General features: G+C 36.5%; 1 protein-coding gene across 6 annotated transcripts in view; it reads right to left on the bottom strand.

The window, feature by feature from the left end:
• UBR3 (ubiquitin protein ligase E3 component n-recognin 3) overlaps nucleotides 1-22,721 on the bottom strand; it is a 210,608-nt gene that overhangs the window by 42,422 nt on the left and 145,465 nt on the right. For all 6 annotated transcript variants that reach the window (XM_090280628.1, XM_090280637.1, XM_090280645.1 and 3 more), the window contains one exon: nucleotides 18,182-18,267. In XM_090280628.1, coding sequence (XP_090136754.1) covers nucleotides 18,182-18,267 — 86 coding nt within the window. The remainder of the gene's footprint in view (nucleotides 1-18,181; nucleotides 18,268-22,721) is intronic.

Genomic DNA, 22,721 nt, shown 5'->3' with positions numbered 1-22,721 from the left:
TAATATTTTTAGGTTGAATTTTGACTTTATCATTTTTTGATTCAACATGAAGAGGAAAATAAAACTGAAATAATAATGTTATTTAGGTAGATTAATCCAGCTATTATCTTCTCTTTAAACCATAACAATAATCTATCAGTCTTAGCTTTCAAAAAAATTCTGCTTATGACATTTATAAGAAAAAATTTTTTTTGTAATTTTGTAATTATCCAGAAAAAAAATCCTAAATTTTGCTTTGGCATCACATGTCCTTTTATTTTCTTCTTTCTTTCTTTTCTTTTTCTTTTTATTTTTTTGGTATAAATAACTCAGATTGGATTAAACTATTTGGTCACAAATACAAAGATTTGTTTATCAAAAGTGATTTTCTAGAAAGTCAGGTAATACTTGCTGACATACGACTATAATTCTTAAAAGCAGAAAGAAAGAAGTTAGCCAACATTATTTTCGCATTCTCTAAATAAAAATAATCGAAAGTAAACAAGATTTTGTTTCTCTAAGCAACTGACTTAAAAATCAACTACATTTTAGATTAAATTAAGACCCATCAACATGATTTTTGTGTGGGGTAGGAGATGTAGTAGTAGTAGCAGTAATATTTAGTAGCAGTAGTAATAGTAATAGTTGTTGTTTTGGGAAGCTATTGTCAGACATACCGCTGAGGTTAACAAAATAAATGTTCCACTCTGTGGGCAAGGGAGGGAGGTAGAGGAGCTAAATTCCAAAACTGCATACATTTTTCAATCTGATCTCTCCATAACAAAAGAATCTAAATAACTTACTCTGCTTTACCTCTGTTTGTAAGTTCATGTATAATATAAATTCTCTCTTAAAATTTCTTCATCCTTTAAATGGCTAACACTAGGTGAGTATTTCTTATGTGCCAAGCACTATTTAACAACCTACTTTATAGAGCTTATCTCAATTTTCACAGAAATTCTACCAGGTAAGTATTGTTATCCCCAATCTTAAAACCAGTAAGTTTCTCAAATGTCCTATTTTTCCACTACCCAGTTCCATTGATAACGCTGAAAATAAGGGACATTTTTAGCAGAGAAATAACAATGAAAAATATATCGGTCATTTTTATTTTAATTCAGTTATACATAAGATTTTTTTTACCAAGTACATAGCTTATAATTCTGAAAAGTATTTAACACTAAAGTTTATAAAACTAAATCCCTCTAGCAAAAAAATATTAAGATTAATTCAAGTAACAAGGTGAGGAGTTTTGCATTCTTTTTATATAGGTGCTAACTGACTCTGAGAGCTCTTTTTAATATATCCTTCCAAGATGAAAGTCAATTATCTTAAAATTTATGATTTAATCAAAAGCATAGAAGTTGTGATTTTACCAACTTGTTTTACATTGAAGCCACAGCCAGCACAGAAATAATGTTGCAATTTGTCTATGTTTCTAGCCTCTACCATAATTAAAGAAATACAAATGTTAAAGGAAACTTTCATCTGCTTATATTCCATGTGAAGGAATTACCTTGTCAGATGATACTAGTATTTATTGAAAAAACTATTGAGTAGAATTTAATATTTGCTACTTCCTAATTATTTCCATCACTCTAGTTCTCCTTGGGATTTTTTATGATTAAAAGAACAGTACAAAATTCCTTTTTAAAAAATCCTCACCAGAGGATATGTTTATTGACTTAAGAGAGAAACATCAATCAGTTGCCTCCTGTGCATACCCTGATCAGGGATCAAATCCAAAACTAAGCCACCTAGCCAAGGCCAAAATTCCTTTTTAACACACACACACACACACACACACCCCTTTCCATTCCTATAAAAAATTGAGATTATAACCCAAAGGTATCTTCTAATACTATTAATACAATATATAACAAGAGTCTTTGGTATTGGCTTTAACTAGAATGAAAGAATAATAACATAACTAATGAGGTACAACAACCTTTCAAAAACAATACTAGAAATGGCAGGTAACTTCAGTGAGAAACAGAGAATTGGCTAAATAACAATCAGTACTTGTAACTATGTTTATAAAATTCACTGTTTTCAAAATTGTCTGAGACTTATCAGTGAGAATGAACTCTAATACTCCTTTAGCAGCAAAAAATTTCAAACTAAACAAACACTGACAATAGTAGACATAGAATAACCTAAACCATAATCAGAAAGTTAAAAACTCAAAAAATGAAAAATGTATTAAACACCAACTGTGTACATGATGTTTAAAAAGTTGAAAAGCAATTACATCAAGTAAGCATATTAAAATTCTGAATAACAATAGTAAAAAGAATAGATAACTCCTTTTCTGGAATGACACATTTTAAAGTTTAAAGTTCTAAAATTAGAACTACATTTATAAAAGAGTTTGGAAATGAGAAACATTAAATTAACCTACAGTTGTGCCATGTGATTTCAACATATGTACAGGAGATCCACTGTCTAGCAGGAGCCAGGAAGTCCTGGATTTGGATCCAAGCTCTATACTGGCCATGTGTCCTTGCACAAATTACCTTAGTTTTATTATCTGTAAAAAGGGGATAATACCACCTTTCTGGGTTTCTATACAGTAACAGGAGTTACAGTAACAGCATACATCTGAGGTGTGTAGATAGGTGCGCTTACATATATGTATATAAATATATGGTTTCTAAGAATAAACTTTAATAAATTTAATCTTTATAAACTTGAGATACTACAATTAAAATTAGAGATTAAGACTATTTTAGAAACATCATGCCTCCATATAAACTAACACTCCACAAAAATATTAACATTGTCTTTAACTCTCTTCTCTCTCCTCCCCTGAATTTTTGGTACCACTCTTCCCTGTTTCTCCCCCAGTTCTTTCTCAATTACTTGCACATGCTCTTATTGCTCTACTAGACGCTCAGAAAGGAAAAGGGATCCCTTCTTAAGTCCTCTTTGCCTCTCATTCTACACACACTGCTCCACCTAAGCTAGACTTCCATCTCTGCCTGTTACTTTATACCACTCACAAATTTCTCTATCACTTTAGATGTTCAACGGGCACCACAAAAATCAATATATATCCAAAGCAAAACTGATTATTATCATGTCAGGGTGACTGTTGCCAGGATCCCTGCTTCCACATGCTTTCATTTTCCTGGGTCACCCTATCTAAGAGAATTCCTAGTGTTTAAGTATTATACAACTCTGGTTGCCGTGTGCCACCTTTATTAACTTGGCAGTGCAGATGCTTTGAACTCTGTCCTTGCTCACCACCACGAGAATTAAAGGGCAGATTTGAATCCTGTTCTCGTCCACTACCGTGAGAAGGAAATTGGTATGAATCCCCTCTCCAACGCTCCACTGTCGCTTTTTGGTCTTACTGAATCCAAAGTAAACCTGCCTGGAGCTGGGCTCCAGCACTACAAGTGGCATCTCAAACAGGATTCACTGCAGACCAAAACTATGGAGCAGAGGACGGCTACGGCCATAGATGTGTGGCTAGGAGTGGTGACCATGTTAGAGGCTTGGGCACCCACGCAAGATTGGGAGGGTGTAGAAGTGAGCCCTGAGGCAACAGAGAAGGTTCTGCTGAAGAGAGAGGGCTCACTAGAGAAGAGAAGTGCTGGGGAGGGAGCAGGAGCTGCAGGCTGGCTATTTCTCACCATTCTGCCTGTCCCAGAGTTGGAAGAGGACCTGAGCCAGGGGCTGGAGTTGAGAGCTGCCTGGAAGGCAAGAGAGCTATTAGAGGTGGAAGGGGCCACCCTGAGGGCCTGAATTGGAATATGTGGTTCTGTGAAGGGATCAGAGATGCAAGTTGCAAACTCCACAAAAGATCAGGATGATAGGGAGGGTCAGGCACCACCGGTGATAACCCAGAGATTAAGACTGGGCATTCCTGAATGGCCATGTGCCAAGCCCAGCTCCCTCTGCAAGTCACAGAGTACACAGAGTACTCCACAATGCATCCGTACTCACAAGCAGAGCTGGTGGATTTGGGAAGCCAATTCTGGCAAAAGGCACCGGAGTCCTTAGTGACCTGGTTGCTAAGATTATGGGATTTAGGGGTGGATGGCATTTTGCTTTCTGGCCAGGAAATGGGTAAGGCTGCATCAGTCACCATGCACCCAGCGATGAGAGCAGCTGCAAAATGTGCATGAGACTCCAGGTAGTCATTCCTTGTTAGATTGGATTATGGCAGCCACTCGCATTATACAACCAAACCCAGATGATTTGCCACCCACAACCAGTAGGTGGCAGTCGTATACTGTTACAGTAGATGTTGCAAGAGCTGGGAACTTGTCATTATATTGATGATATCATGCTACTTCTGACTTTCTTACAGGTTTAGAAACTGTTGTGTCTGACTTGTTGAAGCATTTGCAGCAGCAAGGATGGGCAGTAAAAATGGAAAAGATACAAGGACCTGGTTTATCTGTAAAGTTCTTGGGGGTTGTCCGGTTGGGTAACATGAAGGTACTGCCAGAGGCAGTAATTGATAAAGTATAGGCATTTCCAACCCCCACATTGGTCAAGCAGTTACAAGAATTCTTGAGTGTGCTATTGGAGGGTGTTTATTCCACATCTGACACAAATTCTGAAACCCTTGTACCACTTGGAAGGGAAAGGAGTCAGGTGGGACTGGAAACACGAGCATGAGATGGCTTTTACTACATAAAAATAGTACAGGCCTTGAGTGTTCTAGATCCAACACAACCCTGCGAGTTGGATGTCCATGTCACCCCCAAAGAGTATAGTTGGGGACTATGGCAACGTTTGACTCTCTGGTTGCCCACATAGCTAGAATCTGAATGGATGGTGGCTTATAGGTCCTTGTAGGGCCAAATTATGTGGCAAGACCTATGGACATCAGGGCAGCAGAAACAGGTAACCAACTTGTTACCTGCTACTGGACATGCCCCCTTGGCCTCACCTGGAAATGTTGAGGCAGATACCCTTGCTCGGGTACAGTGGCTAGAAGCAGCTCCAGACTCAGACATGGTCACCTGGCTCCACAGGCAACTCCTTCACGCAGATCAGCGCACTATGTGGACGGTAGTGGAACAATGGGGATTGCCTTTAACCTTGGACTAACCTTGGTATAAACATGCCAAAAGTGTGTGGTCTGCTCCAAGTGCCAACTATGGCAGGTTCCCTAAGGAGGTCACATAGTCTGGGGTGCATTGCCACTGGTAAAATGGCAAGTAGATTACACTGGTCCCTTACTAATTTCAGGTTTCCGATACGCTTTGACCTGTGTGAATACTGCAACAGTTTGTTGGTGGCATTCCCTGCCGGCACATTGATCAGCAGACCACCAAGAAGCACTTAGAAAAACCATTTGCCACCTAAGGCCACCCCCTAATTATAGACAGCAACCAAGGAACTCATTTTACAGGAAAAGGGTTACAGGCCTGGATAGAGGATCTGGGCATCCAATGGAAGTTTCACATTCCATATAATCCACAGGGGGCCGGCATTACTGAAAGGTATTAACAGTCTGTTAAAAAAAAAGAACTTATGGCAGAGGCAGACTCTACGAAGGGGTGGGCTTCGCAGTTATGCACTTTGTTACACGTCCTCGCTGAGTGATCAAGGAAAAGAGTGCTCTCTCCTACTGATTCTTTGCTCCGACTTGCAGCAGCCCCCATGCAACTGCAAGTACACACCAAAGATGATACATTGAAGCCTGGTTTTAGAAGAGAGAATAACCATCTCTTGCCCGCGCCAACAGGCTTGAATCCGGTTGACATGGTGCAATGGACCTGGCCTTGGGAACTTCGCCACGTGAATCAATGATGTCTAGTGTTTGTGGCCCCACGGGGCCAACGTTGGTCTATAAAAATGTATACATGGACTGGGCATCACCTTCGCTGATGTGGCAAATGCCTCAGCATGCTGGGTCTTCACAGAGATGCCAAGCAGCACTGCCGCTGGCTTACCACGGAGAATATAACCTGCCAACATTTCTACATGGCAGTGGCTGTCCACTGGACTGATGATGACCTGCTGGGAGCCTGCTGGGCCGCCCAGGCCTCTGGAGTACAGTTTTAATTACAGCTCTACGCATTGTAGTTAGTATTTTCTTCTGTTGTTGCAGCCTGGATTGCTACTGTGGGATTTGGATACAGTGCACCAGTTTCCTCTCACAGGGCCCCATGCAGAAGAATCCTGTCGCGTAGACTATGAGGTGAGAATCCTGGAGGGGTGTTGTATCAGAGTGAATGCAGCCAGGATCCCCACCTCCACACACAAGTATTTTCATTTTCCCAGGTCACCTGTATCTAAGAGAATTCCTTAGTAAATATTACAGCTCTGGTTGGCCACATGCCACCTTTGTTAACTTCATGTGTATATATGAGCCCCTGTTGTTCAGGTGGAGCAGATGCTTTGGCCACTGTCCTCGCCCGCCGCTGTGAGACTGAAGGCAGACCCTCTTGTTCCTGTCCTCAGACTGAAAGCGGATTTGATTCCTGTTCTCACTTGCCACCACAAGAACTGAAAGGCAGATTTGAATCCCCTTCTTGTCCGCTGTCACAAGAAGGAAATTGGTATGAATTCCGTCTCCAATGCTCCACTGTCATTTTTCAGTCTTGCCAAATCCAAGGAAAACCTGCCTGGAGCTGGGTTCCAGAGCTACAATTATATAGCCCAATCCAGCTCCAATGTTCATTTCTTCTTATAATCCCTATATGAATGAATGACATCAATGCCCACACAAACTTCCAAGGAAAAACTTGAGGGTCATCTCCTATATCCTTATCCTCCATGGCCAACTGATTACCAATCCTATTCATTCTGCCTCCTATGATCCATCTTCTTCTGCTCTACCCCACAGCTATATCATTTCTCAACCGGGTTACTCAAAAGAGTACTCATTCAGCTTTAAATAAGTTGTGTCACCTTCTTCTAGTACCTATAAACAATAAATCTACTCACATTATCTCATCATTAACGGATAACCACTGAAGGAACAGGCATAGAAAGCCCTTCTGAGCTAACCCCTATTTTCTTTTTTCAGGTTTATTTCTTAATTCGTTTTCCTCCCCTCCCCTTCCCAAGTAATTCCACAATGTGTCATGTTGTCTCACTCTGATTTTTTGCAAACTGTTCTCTCAGCCTAGAATAGTGCCTTCTTGTCTTCAAAGCACACTGAATCCTTCACCAGCTCCAGTGCTCTTCTGTAAAGTTTTCTCTAATATCATACCTGAGACAGGTGTGATCATCCCTTGCTCTTATGCATTCTCTATACCTTGAGTTAACTGTTTTACACTTTTTATACAGCCCTTTAATTATCTTTTACTTGTATCCCTCTCCTATTAGATGGTAAGTTCTCCCTGAAGAAGAAAATTGTGTCTTTTCTTCTTTGTATTTCCTATGTTAGTATATAACATATAATGGGATTTTTTTTAAGTATGCTGAATATTTTTAAAGTATATTTTATTATGTTGTTACAATAGTTCCAATTTTTCCCCCTTTGCTCCCCTCTGCCCAGTACCCCCTTCCCCTCAACAATCCCACTCTCCTTAGTTCATGTTCATGGGTCGCGCGTATAAGTTCTTTGGCTTCATCCTTTCCTATATTATTCTTTTTTTTTAATTAATTTATTTTTTATAACAATATAAAATAACAATTTCTCCCTCTCAGACTTAAGACCCTTTATAATCTTATAAAGGACAATGGGCAAAGGTTTCGTGCTCCTCTAGCTGCTTCAAGCTGGACATGGTCGTCGTCCTACCTACCCTTGGGTCCAGAAATCCCTAATAAGAGTGGGGGTGTGGATGGAAGGGTGGCTTTCCTACATGGGGAAGGATCTTGCAGACTCCAGGTCAGTTGGCTGTCCCCGGACAATGGTGTGCTTGGTTTAACGGCTGGCATCCTTGTTGTATTCCAGCCACTTAGTTCAGCGAAACCATTGAGTCTCAGGAGGCAGCAATGCAGACAGGATTAAATGAGGCCTATACGTACAGACAATCACTCAGGTAATGAGATCATAGGCTTATGCCCTCCGGTTCAATTTTGCTCATTTGTGTTGTTCATTAGTCTCCTGTAATAGATTACAGCATATGGTACTTTGTTTTTCATTGCCTGGCTTATTTCACTAAGCATAATTCTCTCTAGATCCATCCATGTTGTTGCAAATGGTAGGAGTTCCTTCTTTCTTTTTGCTGCATAGTACTCCATTGTGTAAATGTATCACAGTTTTTTGATCCACTCATCTACAGATGGGCACTTAGGTTGTTTCCAGTACTTGGCTATTATAAATAGTGCTGCTATGAACATATGGGTGCATAGGTTCTTTTGAACTGGTGTTTCAGGGTTCCTCAGATATAATCCTAGCAATGAAATAGCTGGTTCAAAGGCAGTTCCATTTTTAGGTTTTTGAGGAAATTTCATACTGTTTTCCATAGTGGCTGCACCAGTCTGCATTCCAACCAGCAATGCACTAGGGTTCCCATTTCTCCGCATCCTCGCCAGCACATGTTTGTTGATTTGTTGATGATGGCCATTCTGACTGGTGTGAGGTGGTATCTCATTGTGGTTTTTATTTGCATCTCTCTGATGGCTAGTGATGTTGAACATTCTTTCATATGCCTATGGACCCTCTGTATGCCCTCTTTAGAGAAGTGTTTGTTCAGGTCCTTTGCCCGTTTTTTAATTGGGCTGTCTCTCTTCTTGGTGCTGAGTCATATAACTTCTTTATATATTTTGGAGATCAATCCCTTGTCTAAGGTATCATTGGCAAATATGTTTTCTCATATGGTTGGTTCCCTTTTTATCTTGCTGACATTTTCTTTTGCTGAGCAGAAACTCTTTAGTTTGATGTAGTCCCATTGGTTTATTCTTTCCTTTATTTCCCTTGCCTTAGGAGATTATCAGTGAAAACATTGCTACATGTGGGATATCTGAACTTTTCCTGCCTATGTTCTAGGACTTCTATGGTGTCACGGCTTAGATTTAAGTCATTGATCCATCTTGAGTTTATTCTAGTGTATGGTGAAAGTTGGTGGTCTAGTTTCATTTTTTTGCATGTGCCTGTCCAGTTATCCCAGCACCATTTGTTGAAGAGGCTCTTTTCACTCCATTTTATGTTCCTTCCCCCTTTGTCAAATATTAGTTGACCATATAGACCTGGGTTTATTTCTGGGCTCTCTATTCTGTTCCATTGACCTATGTGTCTGTTCTTCTGCCAGTACCAAACTGTTTTGATTACTGTGGCCTTGTAGTATAGTTTGGTATCAGGTACTGTGATTTCTCCTACTGTGTTCTTCTTCCTCAAGATTGCTGTTGCTCTTTGGGGTCTTTTTTTTGGTTCCATATGAATTTTTGAAGTATTTGCTCTAGTTCTGTGAAATATGTCATTGGTATTTTAATAGGGATTGCATTGAATCTATAAATTGCTTTGGGTTGTATGGACATATGCTTCCATTTATTTGTATGTTCCTTAATTTCTTTCTTCAGTGGTTATGTATTTCTGAGTACAGGTCTTTTACCTCCTTGGTTAAGTTTATTCCTAGGTACTTTATTTTTCTTGTCGCTATAGTAAATGGTAAGTTTTTCTAGTTTCTATCTCTGATATTTTATTGTTGGTGTATAGAAAAGCCTTCAATTTCTGAATATTGACCCTGTACCCGCTATTTTCCCAAATTCACTTATTAGTTCGAATAGTTTTTCGTGGAGTCTATAGGGTTTTCTATGTACACTATCATGTCGTCTGCAAATAATGACAGTTTTACTTTCTCTTTTCCAATTTGGATGCCTTTTATTTCTCTTTTTTCTCTGACAGCTGCAGCTAGAACTTCCAAGACTATGTTGAATAGGAGTGTGGAGAGTGGACATCCTTATCTTCTTCCTGACCTCAGGGGGAATGCTTTCAGCTTTTGCCGACTGAGCATGGTGTTGGCTTCAGGTTTCTCATATATGGCCTTTATTATGTTGAGGTATGCTCCCTCTATCCCCATTTTGCTGAGTGTTTTCATCGAAAATGCATGCTGTACTTTATCAAATGCTTCTTCGGCATCTATTGATATGATCATGTGGTTTTTGTCTTTCATTTTGTTTATTGGTTTATTATGTTTATTGATTTCCAAATATTAAACCATCCTTGCATCCCTGGGATGAATCCCACTTGATCGTGGTGTATGATCTTTCTAATGTGTTGCTGGATCTGGTTTGCCAATATCTTGTTAAGGATTTTAGTATCTATGTTCATCAGCGATATTGGCCTGTAGTTTTCTTTCTTTGTTGTGTCTTGATCTGGTTTTGGAATTAGAGTATTACTGGCTTCATAGAAAGATTACCTCTTCTTGGATTTTTTGGAATAGTTTGAGAAGGATAGAAGTTAGTTCTTTCCTAAATGTTTTGTAAAATTCACCTGTGAAGCCATCTGGTCCAGGGCTTTTGTGTGTTGGGAGTTTTTTTATTACTGCTTCAATATCACTAGTTGTTATTGGTCTGTTCAGGCTTCTGATTCTTCTTGATTCAGTTTTGGAAGACTATATGTTTTCCATAAATTTGTCCATTTCATCTAGGTTGTCAAATTTCTTGCCATACAGTTGTTTGTAATAATTTCTTACAATCCTTTGTATTCCTGTGGTATTGGTTTTGATTTCTCCTCTTTCGTTTTTGATTTTATATATTTGGGTCCTCTCTCTTTTTTTCTTGATGAGCCTAGTTAAAGGCTTGTCAATTTTGTTTATCTTTTCATAGAACCAGCTCCTACTTTTGTTGATCTTTTGAATTGTTTGTTTAGTCTCTATGTCATTTAATTCTGATCTATCTTAATGATTTCCTTCCTTCCACTTGCTCTGGGCTTTGTTTGTTGTCCTTCCTCTAGTTCTTGTAGCTGTAGGGTTAAACTTTTTATTAGAGATTCTCCTATCCTTTTTAGGTAGGCCTGTATTGCTATGAACTTTCCTCTCAGGACTGCTTCCACTGTATCCCACAGTTTGGGGGTTGTTCAGTGTTAATTATCATTTGTTTCCAGAAACTTTTTTATTTCTTCCTTGATGTCATTGTTAACCCATTCATTATATAATAGCATGTTATTCATTCTCCATGAGTCTGAGTGTTTTTGAGTTTTTTCCTTGAGGTTGATTTCCAGTTTCAAACCATTGTGATCTGAGAAGATGCTTGATATAATTTCAATTTTCTTGAATTTGTTGAGGCTTGTTTTCTGTCCTACCATGTGGTTTATCTTTGAAAATGTTCCATGTGCACTTGAAGAGAATGTATATTTTGCTTCTTTGGGGTGAAAAGTTCTCTATATATCAACTAAGTCCACTTGATCTAGAGTATTGTTCAATGTCTCAATATCTTTGGTGTTTCTTTGCTTCGAAGATCTGTCCATTGTTGACAATGGGGTGGTAAGGTCCCCTACTATGAATGTGTTGCTGTCTATATCCTTTCTGAAGTCTTTCAAAATTTTCCTTACATATTTGGGTGCTCCTATTTGGGTGCATATATGTTACAATGCTTATATCTTCTTAATGGATTTTTCCCTTAAGTATTATGAAATGTGCTTCTTTGTCTCTTTTTATGGCCTTTGCTGTGAAATCTGTTTTGTCTGATATAAGTATTGCTACCCCAGCTTTTTCTTCATGTCCATTTGCTTGAAATATTTTTTTCCATCCCTTCACTTTCAGTCTGTGTAGATCTTTCTTTCTAAGGTGGGTCTCTTGTAGACAGCATTTATGTGGGTTATGTTTTATAATCCATTCAGCTACCCTATGTCTTTCAATTGGTGCATTTAATCCATTTACATTTAAGGTTATTATCGATAGGTAGTTATTCATTGTGATTTTTCTCCCTTTGTACTTGTGTTCCTCTCTGTCTCTGTTTCTTCACATTCTTAAAGGAGACCCTTTAGCATCTCTTGCAATGCTGGTTTGGTGGAGATGTATTCTTTTAGCCTTCTTTTGTCTGGGAAACTCCTTATTTCATCTTCCATTTTGAAGAAGAGTCTTGTTGTGTAGAGTATTCTTGGTTGTAGGCCTTTGTTTTTCATTGCTTGGAATATTTTTTGCCATTCCCACTGGCTTGTAGTGTTTCCATTGAGAATTCTGATGATAGCCTTATTGGAGCTCCCTTGTATGTTATTAGTTGTTTCTCTCATGCTGCTTTTAGGATTCTCTCTTTGTCTTTGAATGCTGACATTTTAATTATGATGTGTCTTGAAGTGGGCCTGTTGGGGTTCATCTTCATTGGGACCCTCTGTGCTTCCTAGACTTGCATGACTTTTTCTCTCATCAAGTTAGGGAAATTTTCTGTCATTAGTTTTTCAAACAGGTTTTCTATCCCTTGCTCTTCTTCTTCTCTTTCTGGTATTCCTATGATACAGATATTATTACATTTCATGTTGTCCTGCAGCTCCCTTAAAATCCCTTCATTCTTTTTTCATTTTGTGGCACTGTCTGGGAATTTTTTTCTATGTTGTTCCCCAGCTCACTGATCTGATCTTCTGCTTCCTCTAGCCTGCTTTAAATTCCTTCTACTGTGTCTTCAATTCAGAAATTGTATTCTTCATTTCCTTCTGGCTTTTATTAATAGCTTCTATGTCCTTTTTCATGCTGGTGTAATTCTCAGTAAGTTCCTTATAGTTTCCCTGGAGTTCCTTGTAGTTTCCCTGGAATTCTTTGTAGTCTTCCTTGAGCTTGCTGAGCTCACTGAACTTCCCTATAATCCATCTTTTGAATTCCATGTCTGATAGTTTGCTTCCCTCTATTTCATTTAGCACCCTTTCTGGGGATTCTTCCTTTCCTCTTGTTGGGGGGTTGTTTCTCTGTCTCCCCATTTTTGTGAATCTTCTTGTTTGTTGCTGCTGCTTAGATTGAGCTGCACTTCCTGGATATGCCCCTGGTGGCATCAGATTGTGTGCCAGTCTAGGCCTAGGTAGCCTGTTGGAGAGAGTACCAGAGATCTACTGCCTTTGTCTATCTTCTTTAGTTGTTAATCTATTCAATCTGTGATCAGCCCTCAGGCTTAAACACCAAGGGTGGGGCAGATTAATTTCTGCAGGCGGGGCTTTTTTATCCCCTCGGGCTGGTGCCACTTAGAGGGGAATGGTCTGCCTGCAGTATGGGGAATGAGTCAGCACTGGGACCCGGTCGTCTGCTCCCCCAGTTCTCCCCTCAAAGCCACTGTGCCAAACTCTCCCCAAGCATCTCTAGTCCTCTCTGCCCTCCCTCTCCTTGAGCCCAGGGTAAGCGGGTGCCAAAATATATTCATATGTGATCCGCTGAAAAGCTCTTTTTCTCCAGCTGTTTCTTTCAGGCCAGCAAAAATCCCTGTGGCTTTTTGCTTTTCACAGCTGGATGCTACTTTACTTTCTACTCTGCTTTAGGCTGGAAAGCCCCGCTGGGGGTTTAAACCCTGCCCTTCTCAGGGGGAACCCCCGGCTGCTGAGCTGTTTCTCAGTCCCTTCAGCTGCCACCCGTTGGAGCCCAGCCAGCCCTTTCACGTCTCTGCACTTCCTACCAGTCATGTTGTGATGAAGCGGCCTTTTCTGTCTCTCCGTTATAAGACTTCTCTCCAGTTGGTTATTTCCCTGTAACTATTTCTGAGTTCAGATGTGCTCAGGCAAAATCCCACTGGCCCAGTTCTTCATTCTGAATCAACACATGCCACTAAATTTGCTTCCTTTGGGTCAGGAGCCCTGATACAATCCAAACATTTGTGGGACTTGGGTAAGAGAGCATAGTCAGGAACATGTGGAACAAATGTGACTGAAAAAGAGCAGCCCTTCGAGGGATGTGACAAATCCTGAGAATGATACAACCCCACTCTTGGTGATAGTTTCTCTGTATGTGAAGTTGCAAATAGCCCAGGTTAAATAATATGTAGACATGAGAGGGGTCTGTGAAAAGTGGTCCATGACCCATCCATCTTCCTCAAACACAGAAGTTTCCACTGGCATATGGGATAAAGATAAATAGGTTGCTTAATGCTTGATGCTGATTTTAAAAGTAGCCTTGTAGATGCCTTTCAGGCATGTGTAGGTGAAAACTAACACCAAGGAATCCAGTTACTGCTGGCCTCCTCACACAGAAATCTGGTGTGCACTGAAAACAGTATGGAGGTAGACGAGACAAATGTAGCATTTAGTATGCTGAATATTATATGAATAAGTCAATAATCCTATAAAAATCATAATATGTAAGCATAAAATTCATGAAGAATTTATATTCTTCCTTTTCTGTCATAATAACACTCTCTAGCTCACTAACCAAAAATAGGCCAATTAGTCAGCCCTAATTTCATTGCCCCTAAAGAGACTGACCTATCAGCATCATTAAAGCAGTGCTTGGCCTACTTGCTCCCACCTTCTTCCCCACGCTGGTTGCTATAACAACTCACCTAGGACAAAGAATTCTATTTTTCTAAAATACCTAATCAAATTCTTTCTTTACAACTGTGAAAAGTTTAAGGTATTATCATGTGTTTAATCACAACACAGATATATCATTACTAAAATAGAAAACATGACTAAAAGACAGATATGTCCTTAAAAAAAATTAAAATTTCATTATAAGAAGTCTTAGCTGGAACAAAAAAGTAAGACTTAACAATACCTTCTATCTTTATCAATTTTAAAGACTATTTTACAAAAAAAAAAATCTATAAAGTATATAAAAACTCCAACTTCATCATAAAATTAACAGATTTACATGTATGACTGTGAGTACCATACACACACATGAAATACCATTATGCCAATTTTTATGTCTTCAGGAATATCCACTTAAGGAAACTGAACCCAAAGTTGTTACATGTGAAAAAAAAATTTTTAATGCTTTTGAACAAATATGTTCATTGAGCTTGGAAATTCTGTGTCTCTCAGTTATTTCAGAATATGTAAGATATTGAAAACTAGTATATTATTTCTTTGTATAACTCATATTAGTCAATAAGACAGAAATACATATGAAAGAGAGAATTATCCTAAAGACTTTTATAACTTTATTCTATCTTAAATATTAACAATGTTAAGATTTACTAAGGTAAACTTAACTGGGTCTGCATATCCACCTCAAGATTTTAGTCCTGTAAGTGTAATTATCAGTTATTAAATAACTATCAAAAGAAAAAATCTCTGAATTACCACAGGGAGAAAAATTTCAATTTCTCTGTAAGGAAACAGACAAGAAACAGGAAGGTTAGTGTGGCAGAGCCTGTGAAGATCCCAAGGCAACGGTGTGCAGTAGGATGTTCTTGACCTAGTCCATGGGTGAAAGTTCTTAACTGTTCTGCACCCTTTCGGGCACTTAAGGGCAAGGAATATGTCATACATAATTGAATTGAGAGTCAGAAGAGCTGGGTTCAAGTGCAAATTCTGACATTTTCCAGCTGTATGACTTGGTAAAGCAATCACCATGAACTTCAGTTTCCTTTTCTATGAAAAAAGAGATAAATGATTTATGTGAAAGTACTTCACAAACTTTAAAACTAGAGGTACAATGTATTATTAAAATACCATAGTATGCTGCTATGTGAATCAGTTTTGCTCATTCTCCCAGAGATGTATTTAAGAATGAACTTTCATTTTGACTAGATACTGGTCATTTTACCTAAATACTTGAAAGTGTGGCTTGAATACATAAGGACTACAACTTTATTTGATTTCTCAGTGTAAATTTGCCAGCAACGTTTTCTGCTTTCACTGTTACAGAAAGAATAATCTTCTCCTACCCTCACTTTCTTTACTTTCTTTATTTTTGGTTTTTCAATTACTTCTTTTTTTTATTTTTAGAGAGGGAAAGGAGGGAGAAAAAGAGGGAGAGAAACATCAATGTGCTAGAGACACACTGATCAGTTGCCTCTTGCACATCCCCAACTGGGGACCTGGCCTGCAACCTAGGCATGTGCCCTGACTGGGAATCAAACCCATGACCTTTCAATTCACAGGGTAGCACTTATACTGAGCCACAGCAGCCAGGGCTTCCCTACCCTACTTTCAACTCCCCCCTGATTCATGTACACACACATGCATGCCCATTTTTACATATCAGGCATTACTCAAGCTGTTCAGACATAATTTATTATTTTTCTTGGCTAAACTAATCTTCAATTTCATCAAAAAGTTGTGATAAAACACTTTTCTAAGAGTGACATTTCCCTTATCATTTGCTTAATTAGTGGAGCATTTTCTCACTCTCCTACCCCAAAATATTATGGAAAAAACAGACACTTTACACAATGAAACATACAGATGATATATGATAGAATTGTACACTTGAAACCCATATAATTTCATTAACCAATGTCATCCCAATAAATTTAATTAAATTTAAAAAAAATTTTTAATGATATATTTAAGAGGCAGTGGAGAGCGAAGGAATGAGAAAAGGAAAATACTGACTTATAAGGAGTCTCCAGGGAAAAAGCAAAATTTTTGTTTAATAGTACCATTTTAGTTCTACTGAAAGATGAAAAAATGAGATATTTGGTCTAAGAGCCTATAAAACACCATCAAGTTAAGTTCTGGTGTCCAACTTAAATTAGGTGTGAGTTGGGCTTGAACAAAAAACAAATAGTGTAAGTTTAGACACTTAAAAAATGGTGGGATTTCATATAACATACAATATATTCTATATACATGACTTAATAGAGCTGCTTTTATAAATATTAGGATAAATAATGCATAAGCAATTGAATAAACCATAAAATTTTTTTTAATTGTGTTGTATAACCTATATATAATTTTTCTTACTTCAATAAAGGTGAAAAAAAAACATAATTGCTAAAATATAAATAAAAGAAAACCCAAAACAGTATTAACTTAACTTATATTTAGGATGCGCGTCATCATGACCTTTTTTATACTGGGATAATGTAATCTCTTATTTGCTAAAGGGAAAATTAAAAGGAAATGAAAGTTTGGAAGTAACTCAATTTAATAATTGAAATTGAAATTGAGTGTAATAATTGAAGTGGTTACTACTAGAATTTTACCACTATTTTTAGGATTCTAAATATATTCATCATTTATAAACCTCTGGATAAATTTAAATACCTAAAAGGAAAACAATCAAGTAGAATTTTGAACATAAAACTGAAATTCTTTTACTAAACCCTTTCTAATATAACACTTTTGGGGGTTTTATCATCCAATGTCAAACATTGATTAAGAATAAGTTAAAAAATAATTTATGTAAGTAAAATTATAGTTTCTGCTAATTCAAAAAGACAATAAACTATGTATCAACAACTTCCCCTTCAAACATAAATACTAAATCACTGGATATAAATAGGATTTAACATCTAGAAGTCAAGTGATAACCTAAAATAAAATATTAAAATCAAATATAACCCATAAGAATTTTAAAACTAACTCAGATGAAATTTCATGTTTGTATATTGATGTTAGAAATTTCAAATTAGTTCTGATTAGTCCTTTGCTTTGAAATAATTCCAAAATTACATATACATTTTTAAAAATAATGTACATATATTTTTTAAAACCAATATGTACTGATAATTTGTGTAATTACTAATATTTTAGCACTTAAGAAAATATATTCATTTTTCAAAAAATTATATTATGTATTTAAACAATTTTTATTTATTATACCAATCATATTAAGTAATATTTTAACTCCAGTGATTTGGGACTAATAATTATAGTTATGCATGACATTAGACAATATTAATCCTAGAATTCACATTGATTTTCTAAACAACTAAATAGTGATAACAGCAAAACCATGTTCATAAAAAAATCTTGCTTTAGTTCCAGAATCATGCCATTTTACAATATAAAGTATAGTCATAAATAAAAGCAAATACATACAACTTTAACACACTTTAATATGCATATCAAAATACAGTATAAATGCCTTTCTTTGTTAACAGCAGCTATATATAGGAATCTGTAGGCGATACAAAATGTCATTATAAAAGATTTTGTTAAATCTAGACAATGCAAAGATTCTTTAAAATAATTCAAGTTTTTTATAGCTGGGAGTATTATCTTGTTTTAGAAACAATGCAAATATGATCAATTAGTATGACATTTATTTACTGAGTAATCATAGTACAGAAAGAGCTGAATATTCATATATTTCTTGTAAGTACAAGATTAACCATTTAAAGTATATAATCACTACTAAAATGAATTTTATATAACATAAAAAGCATCTGAAAATGCATCAAAAGATTACTTTTTCTGTATATGCTTTCAAGTATGCCATAAATACAAATTTTTTAAAATGTAGTACTGTTTACTACTTACTTAAACAAGACCTTTTGCCAGCTGTGCTTGCACCACCTGAACACAAATTGCCTCCTCGATGAATTAATTCAAGTTCCAAATTGGTTCTGTAAGTAAAGCATTATGATGTATCTCAGTTATTAGGATAAAGTAATACTTTTTAATTTGTCTTACTGATATGACTGAATCAACCTAAATAATAAAGTCCTTAAACTTTATTATTTGCAAAGGTATAATTTATGTAATATCAGTACAATTTTATTTCTGATGTTTAGAAATGAAAAAGGGGACAGTTTATCTGTCCTTACTTACATGTTCATATTTATACCTGCAAAACATGGTTTAACTGTTCAAAATTCCAAATATTGGCAAACACTAAAACCTAGGCCATAAGGAAAATAACTGCAACATGCTTCATAATCCTGCAAATGAATCTGAAGAAAGAATTTGTACTCCAACTGTTAGCCACTGAGTAGGTGGTTGCTGTCATATAACACACAAGGGCATACCAATTTTTCTATCATTGGAGCTTAGATGTTATCTAGAAATCAATAGTAAGAAGCAAAATCACTAACATCGAAGTGGCTAGTAACAACACACATACCAATAATAATTATCAGCAATCTTTTTTATGGACTTCTAAAATTACATTTTATTAAAATACATTGTGTAACTATTGACGGTGTTAAGCATCAATAGTATTTTTCATATAGATCTCAATTTATGAAATATTTAGTAATTATTAACTTACAGAATAGCAATAATTGACATTTCAAAAATCAAACTGATGCAGAATCTAAAGATTTACGCACTAAAAAAACAGCAAAATAGCCACTTTTGCCAAAATAATAAAAATTCTGAATGATAGTGTATGTGTTTCAACTTCAACTGTATTAATAAACTTAAATATACCTTTATTCGCCACAACTAAAACTGAATAAACATGTTTATATCCAAGATATGTTATACCAGTGAGCTACACCCCCATCTTAAAAAAACATTAGGCAGCCAAGTTTCAAACTTACTCCTTTTACAAGTGAATTCAAGAAAGAATATTATGCTATTTTATTTAAAACAAAACATTTTTATCTGGTTTTGATTATATTCTAAACAGAATATTTCAAAATGTTATTTACTTACAACTGTAAACTGTTAAAAATATTAAATATTCCTAAGTCTGTACATTTGCCACCCATTTCTAAAGGAATCCTTTAATCCTCTCTTCTTGCTGGGGGGGTGAGTCAGGAGGGGAAAGAAAAGCAATTTAACATTGATAATGTTCCTGCTCAGAGCTCCATCTGGTTGCTGCTGATAAGGGCATCTGTGTGACAAGGAAATTTTCCACCCTTCAGGCGATTTGCATTGCTCACTGAACTTCTAAAAACCTACCAGCAAGGAAGCAGGGACAAGGATTTCTATTAGTGGACAGAAAGCGAGCAGAGACCAGCATGTGTTCCTTCATCAAGGGAATATAAATGAGATCAATACATTTTGTTTTCACAAATCTTCTGTTGCCTAATCTGTAGGAAAAAATTAATGGCTATATTCTCTTACAAAAACTAAGATTCCTAGATAGTACTTTAAAAAGAGCTAACCAGAAACATGATCAATTCTTACAATCGAATGTCAGAACTAGATGTCAACTTTTATTTCAGCATAATTTGCAAAAATATTCATTAAAATATAAGCACAAGAACAATTCTGCTTATTCAATCATCAAATAAGATACTTTAAAGGATGACAAACATTTTAGTAGGAGTTTTATTTTAAAGAATTCTTGGGAAAAAAAACTACTCAATGTAACTAATTATTTCTGATTATGGTAGGACAACCTCCTATACAACATTCTTTCTGAATTGAAAATAAAAAACTACTACCTATCCAAAAGGTTAGTATCATGCAATGTTATCTAAAACTTTCAAAATCAGTGTCAAGAGGCCCTAACATCCTCTTTTCCTTATTTCATTTACAACAAAATTGGTCCTCTACTTTGAGACTTGCTATAAACAAGAAGACAAAAATGAATCTTGTGCATGATCATGTCTGATCTTCCTTCACTGCTGCAAATCGCAACACAAGATTTTGTTTCTGTCCTCCTAAATGGATGACATTAAAATAAAGATGTTCTGGGATCAGGAGCTTTCTGAGCATTCCAACAATTTCTTCTTTGTTGCCCTCAGAAAATCTTCCAAGGCTTCACCATACAAATAAAATTAAAAGCAAAGCGATACTCACTGTCCTACCAAAAAAAAAAAAAAAAAAAACCCTCTAAAACAATTATAAAAGGAAAGAGTTTTATGGGGTATTGCCCACTAGAAATATTTTGTTTCCGAACATCAAAAAATGTAAGCTCCCCAAAGAGCAAACAAAATTACTTATTCAGCAGGAAGAAATTCAGCTCCAGGAAACTAGGGTTCTAGTCTATTCAAATTACTAATGTCAAAGAAATAAATTTGTACATTCTAATAAACTATATCTTTAAGAATCACAACAGTTAACAACAAGTGCTGGCAAGGATGTGGGGATGTGAAGAGAAGGGAACCCTTGTGCACTGTTAGTGGGAACGCAGGCTGGTGCAGCCACTGTGGAAAACAGTATGAAACTTCCTCAAAAAAATAAAACGGAACAGCCTTTTGAACCAGTGATTCCATTGCTAGGATTATATCCAAAGAATCCTGAAACCCCAATTCGAAAGAACCTATGCACCCGTATGTTGATAGCAGCTCTGTTTACAATAGCCAACTGCTGGAAACAGCCTAAGTGCCCATCAGTAGATGAGTGGATCAAAAAACTGTGGTACATTTACACGATGGAATATTATGCAGCAGAAAGAAAGAAGGAACTCCTGCCATTTGCGATAGCATGGATGGAACTAGAGAGCATTATGCTTAGCGAAATAAGCCAGGCAACGAAAGACAAATATCATATGATACCACCTAATACAGGAAACTAAAGAACAACACAAACAAACAAGCAAAATAGAACCAGAGGCATGTAAACAAGAAACAGACTAATAGTTACCGGGGGGGGGTGGGGGCGCGGGGGGGGCGGGGGGGGGCAGTATGTAGGGGAAGGGTTTACTAAAGGAACTAGTATAAATAACCCATGGACATCTACAACGAGGTGGGTATTGACTGTGGGAGAAGGGGTGGGAAGAAATGGGAGAAAAAGTGGGACAACAGTAATAGAAAAACAATAAAGAAATCAAAAAATTTTTTTAAATCACAATATTTAATTCAAAAGTTAATTCGAATTAAATTATTTCTAAATATTTTACTTAAATATATAAGCATTTCTGATATTAATATTTTAATGCCTACCTTTTAGACATAAAAATAATCATAATCTATAACTATTTATGAAATAAGGTTATATGCTAGGCATAAGATAATTATAAAGAATTCTAACTTGAGAAAATTACATCCTATTCCAATAAAATACAAAATATTTTTCTTCCTTCAATTCATGATTTTGTTTTCTGAGTCAATTTGGTTTCTGTTTGTTTTCTTTTTCTTTTATATATATTTTTTTAGTTTTAGAGAGAGGGGAAGGGAGAGAGAAGAGAGGGAGAGACACATCAATGTGTGGTTGCCTCTTGTGGACCCCCAAATTGGGACCTGGCCCTCAACCCAGGCATATGCCCTGACTGGGAATCAAACCCATGACCCTTTGGTTTGCAGGCCAGTACTCAATCCACTGAGCCAAACCAGCCAGGGCTGTTTATTTTCTTTTTAATGACTAAATAAAACTTAGAGAAGGAATGCAATCTCACTGCAAACACTTTGCAATGGCCTGGGTAATTTTCACTATATGAAAATGAGGTTTTTAAGGGCTATATACTTCCTCACTCAAAATCATTATTTTGGTGCTTTAGAGTTTATCATTAAAGATCTAGGAGAGTGGGAGGAGGGGAGAGCATATTTTCTATATATAGAAATGTTAGTAAATAACATTTGACATTTGTTCTTGCTTCTCTATGAAAGAGAAAAACTGAAATATGTTGATTTGAAGTCTCTTGCATTATCATAGCAAGCTTTATTCTGTAAGTTTAAACCAACAAATAGGAATCTAAAACTTCCACTAATCTAAATTTAAATCAAATTATTGGATTTATCATTCTATAGCAAAATTCCATATACAGATCATTTCCATTTGACCATGATTTTCTTATAAGATCGATCTTAATAAAATCAAAGGCATAAATATATAATAAGCATAAGTGTGTGTGTCTGCGTACAGTCATGCAATGCATAACAACATTTCGGTCAACGATGGACCACATATACCACAGTAATCCTGTAAGATTATAATGGAACTGAAAAATTCCTATCACCTAGTGACATCATAACCATCCTAACATCACAGCACAATGCATTACTCACGTGTTCATGGTGAACAAACCTACTGTGCTGCCAGTCATATAAAAATATAGCACATTCAACTACAGACAGTACATAATACTTGATAATGATCAACAACCATGTTACTGGTTTATGTATTTATTATACTACACTTTTTATCATTATTTTAGAGTGTATTATTTCCAGTCATTAAGAAAAAA

Source organism: Furipterus horrens, unplaced genomic scaffold, assembly GCF_987537825.1.
Source record: "Furipterus horrens unplaced genomic scaffold, mFurHor1.1.pri manual_scaffold_1, whole genome shotgun sequence".
Lineage (NCBI taxonomy): Eukaryota > Metazoa > Chordata > Mammalia > Chiroptera > Furipteridae > Furipterus > Furipterus horrens.
The sequence above is the reverse complement of the archived record's forward strand: the minus strand, read 5'-3'. Positions and strand labels throughout refer to the sequence as shown.